At 40.3% G+C, this 15,154-nt stretch overlaps 1 protein-coding gene across 7 annotated transcripts in view; it reads left to right on the top strand.

Annotated features, from left to right (window-relative positions):
* dlg1b (discs large MAGUK scaffold protein 1b) overlaps positions 1 to 15,154 on the top strand; it is a 73,677-nt gene that overhangs the window by 53,779 nt on the left and 4,744 nt on the right. For 3 of the 7 annotated variants that reach the window (XM_061083943.1, XM_061083941.1, XM_061083939.1), the window contains 10 exons: positions 471 to 640; positions 731 to 867; positions 1,430 to 1,574; positions 3,367 to 3,496; positions 4,644 to 4,800; positions 4,888 to 4,990; positions 5,278 to 5,392; positions 8,245 to 8,421; positions 9,373 to 9,439; positions 12,806 to 12,905. In XM_061083943.1, the coding sequence (XP_060939926.1) occupies positions 471 to 640; positions 731 to 867; positions 1,430 to 1,574; positions 3,367 to 3,496; positions 4,644 to 4,800; positions 4,888 to 4,990; positions 5,278 to 5,392; positions 8,245 to 8,421; positions 9,373 to 9,439; positions 12,806 to 12,905 (1,301 nt within the window). Of the gene's footprint in view, positions 1 to 470; positions 641 to 730; positions 868 to 1,429; positions 1,575 to 3,366; positions 3,497 to 4,643; positions 4,801 to 4,887; positions 4,991 to 5,277; positions 5,393 to 8,244; positions 8,422 to 9,372; positions 9,440 to 12,805; positions 12,906 to 13,284; positions 13,319 to 15,154 lie in introns of all 7 variants that reach the window. The other 4 variants (XM_061083945.1, XM_061083942.1, XM_061083944.1 and 1 more) reach the window with 2 other exon arrangements.

Below are 15,154 nucleotides of genomic sequence, written 5' to 3'. Positions count from 1 at the left end.
TAAATTCTTTATATTTAAATTCTTTATATTTAAATCCTTTATATTTAAATTCTTTATATTTAAATTCTTTATATTTAAATTCTTTATATTTAAATTCTTTATATTTAAATTCTTTATAATTACATTCTTTATATTTACATTCTTTATATTTAAATTCTTAATATTTAAATTCTTTATATTTAAATCCTTTCTATTTAAATTCTTTATATTTAAATTCTTTATATTTAAATCCTTTATATTTAAATTCTTTATATTTAAATCCTTTATATTTACATCGTTTATATTTTAATTATTTTATATATACACCAGGAGCAGGTCCTCTCTACGGAGGCAGCCATGTTTTTAACATTAGCTCAACTTTAAACCTGCAGAAACACAGAATGAAACTGGACTGTGTGTCTGTGTGTGTGTGTGTGTGTGTGTGTCTGTGTGTGTGTGTGTGTGTCTGTGTGTGTGTGTGTGTGTTTCAGGGTGAATGACGTCATCCTGAGGGTGAACGAGGCAGATGTTCGGGATGTGACCCACAGCCGGGCGGTGGAGGCCCTGAAGGAAGCTGGTTCTCTGGTCCGACTCTACGTCCGCCGGAGGAAGCCGGTCTCTGAGAAGGTGATGGAGCTCAAACTGGTGAAAGGACCTAAAGGTAACAGACGCTGCAGCGAGAGCATCACTCTGAACTGTCAGTCACACGAGTCCCCCCCCCCTCACTTCCTGTCCACCTGGCGTGTTGCAGGACTCGGCTTCAGCATAGCAGGCGGCGTGGGGAACCAGCACATCCCGGGCGACAACAGCATCTACGTCACCAAGGTCATCGAAGGCGGAGCCGCACACAAAGACGGGCGGCTGCAGATCGGAGACAAGCTTCTGGCGGTAAGAACTCTCACATCCTCACAGGATTCATCCACGATGTTCAACCAGCGACAGAGAGAACCTCGGATCATTCAGGATCCAGTCACATGACTTTTAAATGTTTGTTTATGAGCAGAGTTCATCTCCACACCAGTGACACCTAGTGGCAGGAGGCGTCACTTCCTCAGGTTGTCCATCCGTCTTATCTCAAGAACATCCAGAGGGGATTTCTTCAAATGAGTTTCAAATGTTTATTTAAACTCACAGATGAACTGATTAGAGGTCAAAGGTCACAGTGACATCATATGAGCCTGTAAATTAACTGGCTGATGAAGACAAACTACCATAGGACGGAGATTCTAGTAAAATATGGATAAAAACATTTAACAAATAGTCGTTCATTAAAATTCAGCAGCTTAAGATTGTTTAATAAAAAAAACTAAATTTCATTAGTGATTCATTTAATGTGAGAAAGGTATTTTCATTTATTTCCGAATGGATGATATGTTCATCACAGTGAAGCTGTTTCCTTCACTGTGAGATTTGTGTTATATGATATTTTGTTTATGTGGTCTTCTCTCAGGTGAACAGCGCCTGCCTGGAGGAGGTGAGCCACGAACACGCCGTCACTGCCTTGAAAAACACTCCTGACGTGGTCTACTTGAAAGTGGCGAAACCCAACAGTGTCTTCATGAACGACAGCTTCGCCCCCCCCGACCTCACCAACTGTAAGTCACCACCTGGATTCAGTCAAAATAACTGTCTCCCAATTTTGACTCTATTTTTCTTATAATTAGAATCAAACAACATGATTCTTTACAGGAAGCGTTCAGCGGATTTGAAACAGAACTGTGAAATGAAGTGAAGTCTTTTGTCTCTACAGTCACCAGATGAACTGTAGATTAGCTAAACTCTTTCAGATCTCAGCTGCTGAACAAAACAATGTTTACAGAAACTTCCTTTTCTCAGCTTCTGAAGCAGATACAGACGTGAAATTAAAATATTTCATTTTGACATTTTAAAAAACAAAACACACATCTAGCAAACTGGCAGAGATCCTTCTCCTCTGCTCTTCTTCCTGCTCCTCACAGACGTCTCTTCATTCTAGTTTCTTGTGTTCATCTGTTCTGTAATCTGCTCTGATATCGCTGCTGTTGCTAAGATCGTCTGACATCATATCAAACATATCAAACATTATATCAAACATCATATCAAACATCATATCATACGTTTCATCTGGCTCTTAAGGGAGAAGCACTTATACCAGACTCAGTCTTAAAGGTTTATATATATATTTATATATGTATATATATATATGAGGAAGCTGCTATCGGACAACCTGGACCAATGAGGAGGAGCTTCGTCCAGGAAACGATCAGAGACATCTGACGTCACATTGACCCTCGATGTTCCTCGTAGAGCAAACTGATCGGAAACAATTTTCAATTTAAATTGATATGTACAGTGTAGACGTCCTGTGGCCGCCATGTTGGATTGACGATTTAGTCTTAACCACGCCACCGCGAAGGTGTCAGGCATCGTTCCCCTCGGACGCCATGCTGTCACAGAGCCTTCCACCACCAAAGCTCGTGTGGAGGTTGAGACGCGTGAAGAACGAGCTGCAGCTAATGAGGGGGGGGGGGGAATCTGAACCAGGTCTGACGAAAGAGAAATGATTCTGTTGAGTTCACTCTGACTCCAGCTCAGCAGCAGCAGGGACACAGACACACACACACACACACACACACACACACACACACACTTCCACCAGCTCCACAGATCCGATCCCGAGAGATGAGATCAGATTATTGTCACGGTGAAGTTTCCTGTTTTCTTCCGGTCGTCGAGCTGCGTTCACGAACGTCTGGAAACACGACTGCTGACCGGCGTCAAGTTGTGTAGCGTAAAAATCATGATATACATTTCATCTCAAGGACTGTTCAGTGTTTTTCTTTCTTCTTCTGATCAGGAGCGAACATTAGGCCGATGATAAAATGAGCTTCAACAGATTCTTTACTGTGGTTTGTGATATTATAACATTAATATTTTCTGTTTATTCGTTAGTTTATTGAACGGAGACAGTTCACATCAACCACCTCAGATTATACAGATCAGTGAAAACCAGTACAACGTTAAATACAAGTTAAATACACTGTGATTGATTTCATGAATCAGAGAAACTCTCACATGAGTCTGTAACACAGTGTGTGTACATGTTGTGTAGTTGGTGTTTGTGTAGCAGCAGCAGGTTGTCGTGTCCGACTCGTTCACAACAACAGGAACATGTGTGTTATTTTGCATCTGCATCATATTCGACCTCATCAGCCCAAGTCTGATATAAACAAACATAAACAGTAACAGTAACATTAATGTTTGATAATCAGTTCTCAGACGAGTTGTCGCTCGGAGGTTTGTTAACGACCTCCTCCGCCTCGGCCAATCAGGAGCTGGCGTCTGATGTGTGTGTGTTTGGTTCCTGAAGCTCTGACCCTACTGGTCGTGTGTGTGTGTGTGTTTCAGCGTACTCGCAGCACGTGGACAATCATATCAGCCCCCCCGCCTTCCTGGGCCAGACGCTGCCCCCCCCGGCGTCGTCTGGACGCTACTCCCCGACCCCCAAGAGCATGCTGGGAGACGATGATGTCACACGGTGAGATCTCTGCTCCGCCTGTAAAGAAATACCTCCTGCTTTCTTTCATGTAGATTAGAAAAGTAAAGGTTATGTTTAAATTTACTTTAATAACCAGAGATATTTCAACAGTAAAACTGTAATAACTGTAAATTAAATCACCAAGTAAAAGTTTAAATATGAAAAATAAGTCTTAGCTCATTTGAATAGGACACAACCAATGAAATAAACAGCTGGTGTGTGATCGAACCTGACATTTTTTATTCATCTTTATTTATTAATTTTGTATTTATTTATTAATTAATTCATCTTTCATTAATAAGAAGTTTTTCACTTTGTTTACTGCTTCAAGGATGTTTTTACAATCATCATTTACATGAACACATAAAATAAATAAACTGACATGTAATATTTAATTCATTTCATCAAGTGTTTTCTCTTAAAATGAATTTTAAGTGGAATTAAAATCTCTTAAATTGAATTGTTTATAGCTGTTGAGCCTCTGGACGATCACTCAATCATTTAAAGATTGATTTAAATAAATCCCTAAAATCACACAAATTATTTCATGTTAATTGAACCAGACAAAAGCAACAACTGAACTCACCACGCTGTGTATTAAATTAAACAGTATTAAATAATATTTATAATACTGCAATAAAGGATACTATACGATTATTGGTCCAGGTTTGTTATTTTGTTGCATAAATAATGTGTTTGGTTAATTTACTGTGAAGAGAATCTGAAATATTCAAATCTACAGAAGCTGTATGTAGGGACACCGCTGCTCTGCCCTCTGCTGGTTCAAACCTGCAGCTGCACACAGTGCATGTGTCTGAACTAGAGAACGAGTTTATTCCTGACTTATTTATTTATATATTTATATATCATCAAACACGCATGTTGTTGTTTGTACGTCCTGAAAAACCAAGTAACTGAGGTTTGATTTTTACAGGTTAACCATAAACTCAAATAAAAGAGAGGAGGAAAGGTATAGAAACTTTCAAATGAATCTTTAAACTGCACCCCCCCCCTGCACACACACACACACACACACACACACACACACACACACACACACACACTCACCCCCCCCCCCCCCTGTAGAACCTGTGAACAGTGTTGAGTCCCGGCGCTCAGATGATTGACAGCTGCTCTGGTCCAACAGGGAGCCGAGGAAGGTGGTGCTGCACCGCGGAGCCACGGGCCTGGGCTTCAACATCGTGGGGGGGGAGGATGGAGAGGGGATCTTCATCTCCTTCATCCTGGCAGGAGGACCGGCCGACCTCTGTGGAGAGCTGAGGAAGGGAGACCGACTTGTCTCAGTACGTCCACTCACTCACACACACACGTGTATATATATATATGTTTATGTATATATATCTGTTACATGGTATTCCTGCTGCTTGCAGGTGAACGGAGTGGATCTCCGTAACGCCACCCACGAGCAGGCCGCCGCCGCCCTGAAGAACGCCGGACAGACGGTGACCATCATCGCCCACTACAGACCGGAGGGTGAGACCCACTCGCAGTACAAACACACGTTGTACACTAACTACACGTGTACAACAAGTAGAGAAGAGTCAATGAGGATCAAGTTTCAAGTTATAAATGTTTCATTCAAATCTTTCATTAATGATTCACTGATCGTTAAAAACACAAACACCAAACGTCCTGAAAGCTTCTGATGTCTTCCACTGGAATCTATCTGGTTATAAAACGATATGAAGATGATTAATGAGTAATTATTCAGCTAAATGTTGAAGTTTGGTGGATGAGCAGAAAGTTTCCTCCTTGTTCAGAGTACAGTCGCTTCGAGGCCAAGATCCACGACCTGAGGGAGCAGATGATGAACAGCAGCATCAGTTCTGGATCCGGATCTCTGCGGACGAGTCAGAAGAGGTCGCTGTACGTCAGGTGAGATCTACTGTAACTGAGATCTACTGTAACTGAGATCTACTGTAACTGAGATCTACTGTAACTGAGACTAACTACAGGTGAGATCTACTGTAACTGAGACTAACTACAGGAGAGATCTACTGTAACTGAGACTAACTACAGGAGAGATCTACTGTAACTGAGACTAACTACAGGTGAGATCTACTGTAACTGAGACTAACTACAGGAGAGATCTACTGTAACTGAGACTAACTACAGGAGAGATCTACTGTAACTGAGACTAACTACAGGAGAGATCTACTGTAACTGAGACTAACTACAGGTGAGATCTACTGTAACTGAGACTAACTACAGGTGAGATCTACTGTAACTGAGACTAACTACAGGTGAGATCTACTGTAACTGAGACTAACTACAGCTGAGATCTACTGTAACTGAGACTAACTACAGCTGAAATCTACTGTAACTGAGACTAACTACAGGTGAGATCTACTGTAACTGAGACTAACTACAGGTGAGATCTACTGTAACTGAGATCTACTGTAACTGAGACTAACTACAGGAGAGATCTACTGTAACTGAGACTAACTACAGGAGAGATCTACTGTAACTGAGACTAACTACAGGAGAGATCTACTGTAACTGAGACTAACTACAGGTGAGATCTACTGTAACTGAGACTAACTACAGGAGATATCTACTGTAACTGAGATCTACTGTAACTGAGACTAACTACAGGAGAGATCTACTGTAACTGAGACTAACTACAGGTGAGATCTACTGTAACTGAGATCTACTGTAACTGAGACTAACTACAGGAGAGATCTACTGTAACTGAGACTAACTACAGGAGAGATCTACTGTAACTGAGACTAACTACAGGAGAGATCTACTGTAACTGAGACTAACTACAGGTGAGATCTACTGTAACTGAGATCTACTGTAACTGAGACTAACTACAGGAGAGATCTACTGTAACTGAGACTAACTACAGGAGAGATCTACTGTAACTGAGACTAACTACAGGAGAGATCTACTGTAACTGAGACTAACTACAGGTGAGATCTACTGTAACTGAGACTAACTACAGGTGAGATCTACTGTAACTGAGACTAACTACAGGAGAGATCTACTGTAACTGAGACTAACTACAGGAGAGATCTACTGTAACTGAGACTAACTACAGGTGAGATCTACTGTAACTGAGACTAACTACAGGTGAGATCTACTGTAACTGATTCTCAAGGCTCTTATATACTTCTACGTGTCCGTTTCTCGGAGAGGTCTCAGCGGGAGACAAAGAGTCTTTTTGATTTTTACTTCTCCGACGACTGTACGTCGAATAAAATTCACCGCCAAACCCATAGGTGGCGCAACGGAAGACGAGCTCAGAGAAGCCTACCCCATTTGGGAAGAAGAAGTCCACGTGCCTCTGTTGACATGTTAGCTCCTCCCACACACTGAACCATGGCAACTAACAGAACTAAATAAAGTGACACCCAGCGGGTCAAGATGCTGATGTGATCGTTTCTTAGCGCAGCGGTTCCCCGGTCTTGTTTCCGAACTGTGTTGCTGATTCCACAGCTTGAATCTGCTTGAGGCTACATGTAGCTAGAAGCTACACGGAGCTAGCTCCCCCCAGCTTCCACACACAGTCCGCAGGACTCCCGACACTAACTACTACTATCCAGTGTTTGCTTCTAACCTGACGGTATTATAGAAACAGTGTCATGATAGAAGTGGAATTAAAGTCGTGACGGCGGGGTTATGCACTGTTACCACCGCAGTTAGCATGGTGGCTAGCCCGCTAGCATAGCCTGCTAGCGCCGTTTTGAAAGCTCGTTCTAACCGTATGTGACCGTGCACACATGCCCTCAGTGCTCTAACGAGCCACCGTCAGCCGGACAACTCCGCTGGCTTAACACACGTCACATTAATCGTAGAATCGTAGTTGTGTTTATTGTGTTACAGGTCCGGAAATTACGTCGTACGGAAATGACGACATACGGAAATGATGTCGTTCGCGGACCAATCACAGCCAAGAGCTGTCCGTCGGGTCTCCGACACAACACGGAGAAGTTAGAAAAATCAGACGTGTACGAAAAGCTGTACGAAGCGCTCGGAGAGGGCGTTTCACGACGGATAGGGCGGTCCTATCTGTCCGTTTTACAAAATACGCTCAAGCATAAATTGGCCTTAACTACAGGAGAGATCTACTGTAACTGAGACTGACTGATCCCATCGCTCACATCACTGTGTGGAACTGACTCTATTCTATATTTACAAGCTAAAATATCTGACTTTTATTCTGAAAAACGAATCAGAAAGTTTGTGCTTCTGTTGTCAGTTATAGAGAAAATCTTCAATTGAATTTATTATTAAAAAAAACTTATGCTGAGGCAAGAATAGTAAATATTACACATATTCAACATCATTATAATCAAAATTTTTCTTATTATTATTGTTTTACATGACAGAACAATTAAAATGCGACAGGTTGATGGTTCCTGGTTGATTTGACCGTCAGCGTCGTGGGAAGATGTTTGCTGACAAATCAACGAATATATTGATAAAAAACTTTGATTGAATTATATCAAATATTCTGAATGAAAATTCATTTAAAGTTATTTAAGAGTTTCCACTGAGCTGCATATGTCAACAAGATACTAAACTTACTACGTTCTATTGTAATTCATTCGATTTTTTTTTTAAGTTTGCTCTCAAGATGTTAATGAATAATCCAAAGTGTTTGTTACCTGAGGTTCTGACGCGTGTGATCCTCTGAGCCGTGGTTTGTTGTGTAGTTTGTGTTGCTCGTTGACTGAAGTGTGTTTGTGTTGCTTGTTGACTGAAGTGTGTTTGTGTTGCAGAGCTCTGTTTGACTACGATAAGACCCGGGACTCCGGCCTGCCGAGTCAGGGACTGAACTTCAAGTTCGGAGACATCCTGCACGTGGTCAACGCCTCGGACGACGAGTGGTGGCAGGCCCGGCAGCTGACGGCCCAGGGGGAGGTGGAGGAGGTGGGGGTCATCCCCAGCAAGAGACGGTCAGCGCACATCATTAGTGTTATTAGTGGTATATGTTGTATTATTATTAGGGGTGGGAATTGGCCAAAATGTGAGGATTCAATAGTATTGCGAATCGTAACATGTTGCGATACTGCAAGTACTGCGATTCGATTCTGCGATATATTGCGATTCATGTCCCCCATATTATTCAAAGGCATTACAAAAAATGAGGAACATAAGACTGTTCACCTCACTTCAAATGTCACATTTAATTCTGTGAACAACATTGTCTTCTACACATTAACTGAAGTGCAAAAACTTTGTCCTTGAACATTCAGGACACAGGACCTTTGTAATTCTCTTCTGAATAGGAGACCTCTCACATGAACGCTGAGCTCCCAGCACATAACTTACAATTATTTAAATACAGTAACATAAAGCAGACATAATAGAGTAACATAAACCTGAGAATAATCATATAAATAAGAGGAACCTAGAGCTTCAATCAAATTGAGACCTGCAAGGTCATGACCCAAAATGTTAAATTCATTTGGGAATATTGGCATTTTTGTTCAGAGAAAGGAGTTGGTCAACATGCTCAGATGTTAAAGTTCCTCTGGAACGTTACTATCTCTCCTGCAGTGGAGAACATCCTTTCCTCAGACACACGAGGTATCTGTTAAACTCTGAAACTCTCCTCGTCATGCTTTGCCAGCCAGGGGCTGTTACATATATAATTGTAAATATTGCAATACTTGTTTTACAGTATCGATAATATCGCGGGCACAAAATATCGCGATACTGAACAGAATCGATTTTTTCCCCAGCACTAATTATTATATATTGTATAAACCCAACGAGGTGTGAACGAGTCCAGAACTTCTCTCTGAGGTTCAGGAAGAGAATGATGAGCTGCAGCGGAGTTCTGTGATGGAACCACCCTGCTGACCTCTGCTGACCTTTGACCTTCTCTCCTGTCTCTCCCACAGCGTTGAGAAGAAGGAGCGAGCGAGACTAAAGACGGTGAAGTTCAACGCCAAGTCCCGAGAGCGAGGGGTGAGTGTGAGGCCGGCGCCGGACGCTCACTGTCCCTCACATGATGTCTTAGTATTTGAACTTCCTGTTTTGAACTTCCTGTGTTGAACTTCCTGTGTTGAACTTCCTGTTTTGAACTTCCTGTTTTGAACTTCCTGTGTTGAACTCCCTCGCGTGCCGGCGCCCCGTGTGCGAGCCGCTGCCACCTGACCTCCACCTACTAATCAGCGTGTTTGACTAATGTTCAGAAGCAGCTGAGCAGTTAACAGCATGTGGGCGTCGACCTCTGAGGCGTGACCTCGCCATCACGCCGGCGTCCCAGCAAACCGCAGCAGCGCACCCCCCCTTCTCCCCCCCCCCCCCGCACCTTCAAACCGCGTGCCACTTTAACAGGCGTCGCCTGAACGCCTCGCCGGGCGCCGCCAAACCTGCCGTCTAACATCAGTCTGACCCCAGGGGGCGTGGGGGGGGGGGGGGGGACATGCATGACGACTCCCCCCGCCCCCCCCCCTATACAGAGAGGAACGCTTGACATTGATGTTTGACTGTCTGCTGCCCCCTAGTGGCTGTTCAGAGATCCTCCCTCTCCTCCTCCCCCCCCCACCACTCACCCCTCTCATCCCCCCCCCCCCCCCCCCTCTCTCTCTCTCTCTCCTGCTGGTTAACGGCCGAGTGAAGCATGTTTAGATCCCTGAGGAATTCAGAGAAATGACCTAAAGCAGAACTGGTCTTAGAATCAGAACGCCGTGTCACATGACCACGTGCACGCTGTGTCACATGACCACGTGCACGGGGGTGAAGGTGGTGTTTGTCTGTGGAGGAGCAGGAGGAGCAGGAGGAGGAACTCAGGTTCTCCAGCCGAGCGACTTGGACATTAACACGACTCCTTAATATTATAATAATTATAACAATTAAATTTCCGACTGAGTTGGTTAATATTTAATAATTGACTCGACTGCTCAGTGAAACATCAGCCTGAGGTGAATGAATCCAGATGTTCACAGGTTTACTTCCTGGAGCTTGTGATGAGCAGTGATCATGTGACCATCCTCCGCTCGGTCAGGGTCGGGGGTTCGATTCCGAAGCAGCTGATCTGAAGCTTCTCTTGTCTCCTGCTTGTTCTCCTGCATGTCCTCCTGCATGTCCTCCTGCATGTCCTCCTTCTGTCCTCCTGCTTCCTGGTTAACGAGTGCTGCCTTCACTGACACTGCGTAACATTCACACTCTCAATCAGCGGCGACAGGGACTCTCAGCTCGCTCTGTGTCAGCTGCTCCGTCTGATTCTGTGGCTTCAGTCGACTTCAGAGGAACAAGGTTCATCTGAGGAACCGCAGGTTTCGTTTTATATTGTAATGAATCAAGAGTTTAACAAAGGAATCAGAAATGTGGCCTAAATGTTAGTTAGTTAGTAAACTAAAAGATATTGAGATTCGTTGAAAGAAATTTGATTTGATCTTTAAACAAATAACCTGCAGAGTTAAAAACATTTGAAATCAGTTTTGTCCTGGAGGCTTTGTTGTCTGTAATTTCGCTGGCGTCCAGATTCACATCTCGTTAAAAATAAATCCCAAATCTCCTGTCGCCGAGTTCATGATTTTGGTTCAGTGTAAGATTCAGGTGAAAAGATCTATTTTCAGAAAGTAAATATAAAATAATCCTAGTGATGTTTCCACTTGTGTGTTTCATCTAAATTGTACAAAACTTTGTTTTCTTTACCCTAGAACGCACCTTTATATTTAAATACTTTATATTATAATACTTTATATTTACATACTTTATATTTACATACTTTATATTTACATACTTTATATTTACATACTTTATATTTACATACTTTCTATTTAAATACTTTATATTTACATACTTTATATTATAATACTTTATATTTAAATACTTTATATTTAAAATACTTTATATTTAAATACTTTATATTTAACATATTTTATATTTAACATATTTTATATTTAAATACTTCATATTATAATACTTTATATTATAATACTTTATATTTACATACTTTATATTATAATACTTTATATTTACATACTTTATATTTACATACTTTATATTATAATACTTTATATTTAAATACTTTATATTTACATACTTTATATTTACATACTTTATATTTACATACTTTATATTTACATACTTTATATTTATATACTTTATATTTACATACTTTATATTATAATACTTTATATTTAAATACTTTATATTTAAAATACTTTATATTTAAAATACTTTATATTTACATACTTTATATTTACATACTTTATATTTAAATACTTTATATTTAAAATACTTTATATTTAAATACTTTATATTTAAAATACTTTATATTTAAACTACTTTATATTTAAATACTTTATATTCAAAATACTTTATATTTAAAATACTTTATATTTAAATACTTTATATTTACATACTTTATATTTACATACTTTATATTTAAATACTTTATATTTAAAATACTTTATATTTAAATACTTTATATTTAAAATACTTTATATTTAAACTACTTTATATTTAAATACTTTATATTTAAAATACTTTATATTTAAATACTTTATATTTACATACTTTATATTTACATACTTTATATTTACATACTTTATATTTAAATACTTTATATTTAAAATACTTTATATTTAAATACTTTATATTTAAAATACTTTATATTTAAACTACTTTATATTTAAATACTTTATATTTAAAATACTTTATATTTAAAATACTTTATATTTAAATACTTTATATTTACATACTTTATATTTACATACTTTATATTTACATACTTTATATTTAAATACTTTATATTTAAAATACTTTATATTTAAATACTTTATATTTAAAATACTTTATATTTAAACTACTTTATATTTAAAATACTTTATATTTAAATACTTTATGTTTACATACTTTATATTTACATACTTTATATTTAAATACTTTATATTTACATACTTTATATTATAATACTTTATATTAAAATACTTTATATTTACATACTTCAGCTGCAACACGACACTTCGCCACTAGATGTCACTACAGTCGACACACTGAACCTTTAGAGAGTTTAGAATGTGTTTGAATTGCCTGTAAGAAGTTTGTGTCTGATGTCTGGTTAGTAAATATATTAAAGATTAATAATTCAGATTCGGTGCAGCTGTGTCTCGGTGTCGTCGACCACAGACTCAGACAGAAGCTTCTCATTCTGTCCGAACCCACATCACACTCCCTCATCTCCCCCTCTTTTTTTTACTCCATCACCCTCCTCCTCCTCCTCCTCCTCCTCCTCCTCCTCCTCCTCCTCCTCCTCCTCCTCCTCCTCCTCCTCCTCCTCCTCCTCCTCCTCCTCCTCCTCCTCCTCCTCTTCCTCCTCAGCAGTCTCTCAATGACAAGCGTAGAAAGAACCTCTTTTCCCGAAAGTTTCCGTTCTACAAGAGCAAAGAGGCGAGTGAGCAGGAGACCAGCGATGTCGACCGTAAGTACCAGCGCGGCGGGGGGAAGGGGAGGAGCTTAGCGGTTTGTCTGAGAGGCGACTGGTCGGCGACAGGAAGAGAGGTCAGCTGGTGGCGGCGTGCTGCAAACGCGCCGGTTGTCACGGCAACAGGGCCAGGCTAAAACGTCAATGTCACATCACAACCAGAGCGATGACACCGATCAGGACCCAGAGCGCCCCCTGGTGGTGTCAGTGGAACCACCTGAGGGCCGGCCACGTCCCTCCCCCCCCCGGAGGCGCCGCCCTGCTGCCCTGGCGAGCGGCTGCCCCCCCCCCCCTGCTCTCTCTGTCTGTCGCTGTCAATCAGTAACTTGATGTTCTTGTGGTTGTCCCCCCCCCCCCGCCCCCCCGCTGACCTCAGGACTCCAGCGACGACACGCTTTCCAAAGGCCACAGTAAGTCCACCCCCCCCCACACGGGGTCCTGCAGACACATGACCAGGACCCGCCCCCCCCGGGCCGTTACAGGATCAGAAGCTTTTACATTAATCCCTTATTGCCTGAATTAATTTACAATAATATAAAAACTATATTATTTGTGTTTTTGGCCGTCATACAGATTCTAAATGAAGTGGAGATTGTTAATTTCAATATAGCAAATACAATAGATATAAAATTTAGGTATGAGGTACATTAGCGACATTAGGCGTAATGGGGCACAAATTTAATTTAACACATTTTCCAGTCTCTCGTATGTAGATTATTATTATTATTATTATTATTGTTCCTGCTTTTGCTTGAAATTGAATAACAATATATGTTTCTGTAAAATCATTGCTGTTCCATCATCACAGTATTTCAAATACAGCTTAATACCTCAAAATAACTTTGCTGCACAGTACCAAGGGGCTTGTGTGTATTCTCCACTCCGACCACTAGATGGCGGCAGAGTGCTTCCAATACCTTCATGGTTTGTGTAGTATTTGCACCATCAGGCATTAGTGGGATAAAAAGATTCAACATTTAGTTATTATTGATATGAATATATTAAATATGACTAAATATCGACTCAGAATCAGAAGAATCAGCTTCATTAAGTCCAGATTCAAATCACAATATAATAATAATAATATTAATAATAATGAAGCAGACACAAAATAAATAAACAGGAGAAAGATAAGAATCATCTTCTCTGAAATAAAGTAGAATTAAATGAGGCTGTTTAATGTAAATATATTTATTCAGAAATCCATCAATGTGAAAATAAATGAAACTACATTTTTCTTTTATTTGCTTTAATATTTCCAAATTTTATCATTTTTAAATCAACTGAATGATTTATTCTATATTAATTTAACTTGTTTTTCACCGTCTTATTTTATACATGTTGGTTCCTGGAGGACAAGTAAACCTCCTCCTCTTCTCTTCTTCATCTCTTCTCTTCTTCATCACTTCATATCTTCATCACTTCATCTCTTCTCCTCTTCTCTTCTTCATCAGTTCATCTCTTCATCTCTTCTCCTCTTCACCTCTTCACCTCTTCATCTCTTCATCACTTCAACACTTCATCTCTTCATCTCTTCACCTCTTCTCCTCTTCACCTCTTCTCCTCTTCATCTCTTCATCACTTCAACACTTCATCTCTTCATCTCTTCATCTCTTCATCTCTTCTCCTCTTCACCTCTTCATCTCTTCTCCTCTTCATCTCTTTATCTCTTCATCACTTCATCTCTTCTCCTCTTCTCTTCTTCATCAGTTCATCTCTTCATCTCTTCTCCTCTTCACCTCTTCACCTCTTCATCTCTTCATCACTTCAACACTTCATCTCTTCATCTCTTCACCTCTTCTCCTCTTCACCTCTTCTCCTCTTCATCTCTTCATCACTTCAACACTTCATCTCTTCATCTCTTCATCTCTTCTCCTCTTCACCTCTTCATCTCTTCTCCTCTTCATCTCTTTATCTCTTCATCACTTCATCTCTTCACCTCTTCATCTCTTCATCTCTTCTCCTCTTCATCTCTTCTCCTTTTCATCTCTTCACCTCTTCACCTCTTCTCTTCATCTCTTCTCCTCTTCACCTCTTCATCTCTTCTCTTCATCTCTTCATCTCTTCTCCTCTTCATCTCTTTATCTCTTCATCACTTCATCTCTTCTCCTCTTCATCTCTTCTCCTCTTCATCTCTCCTCCTCTTCTCCTCTTCATCTCTTCACCTCTTTACCTCTCCTCTTCTTCACCTCTTCACCTCTTCTCTTCTCCTCTTCACCTCTTCACCTCTTCTCTTCTTCATCACT

Source organism: Limanda limanda, chromosome 13 (genome assembly GCF_963576545.1).
Source record: "Limanda limanda chromosome 13, fLimLim1.1, whole genome shotgun sequence".
NCBI classification, from domain to species: domain Eukaryota; kingdom Metazoa; phylum Chordata; class Actinopteri; order Pleuronectiformes; family Pleuronectidae; genus Limanda; species Limanda limanda.
This window is presented reverse-complemented; position numbering and strand designations above follow the sequence as displayed.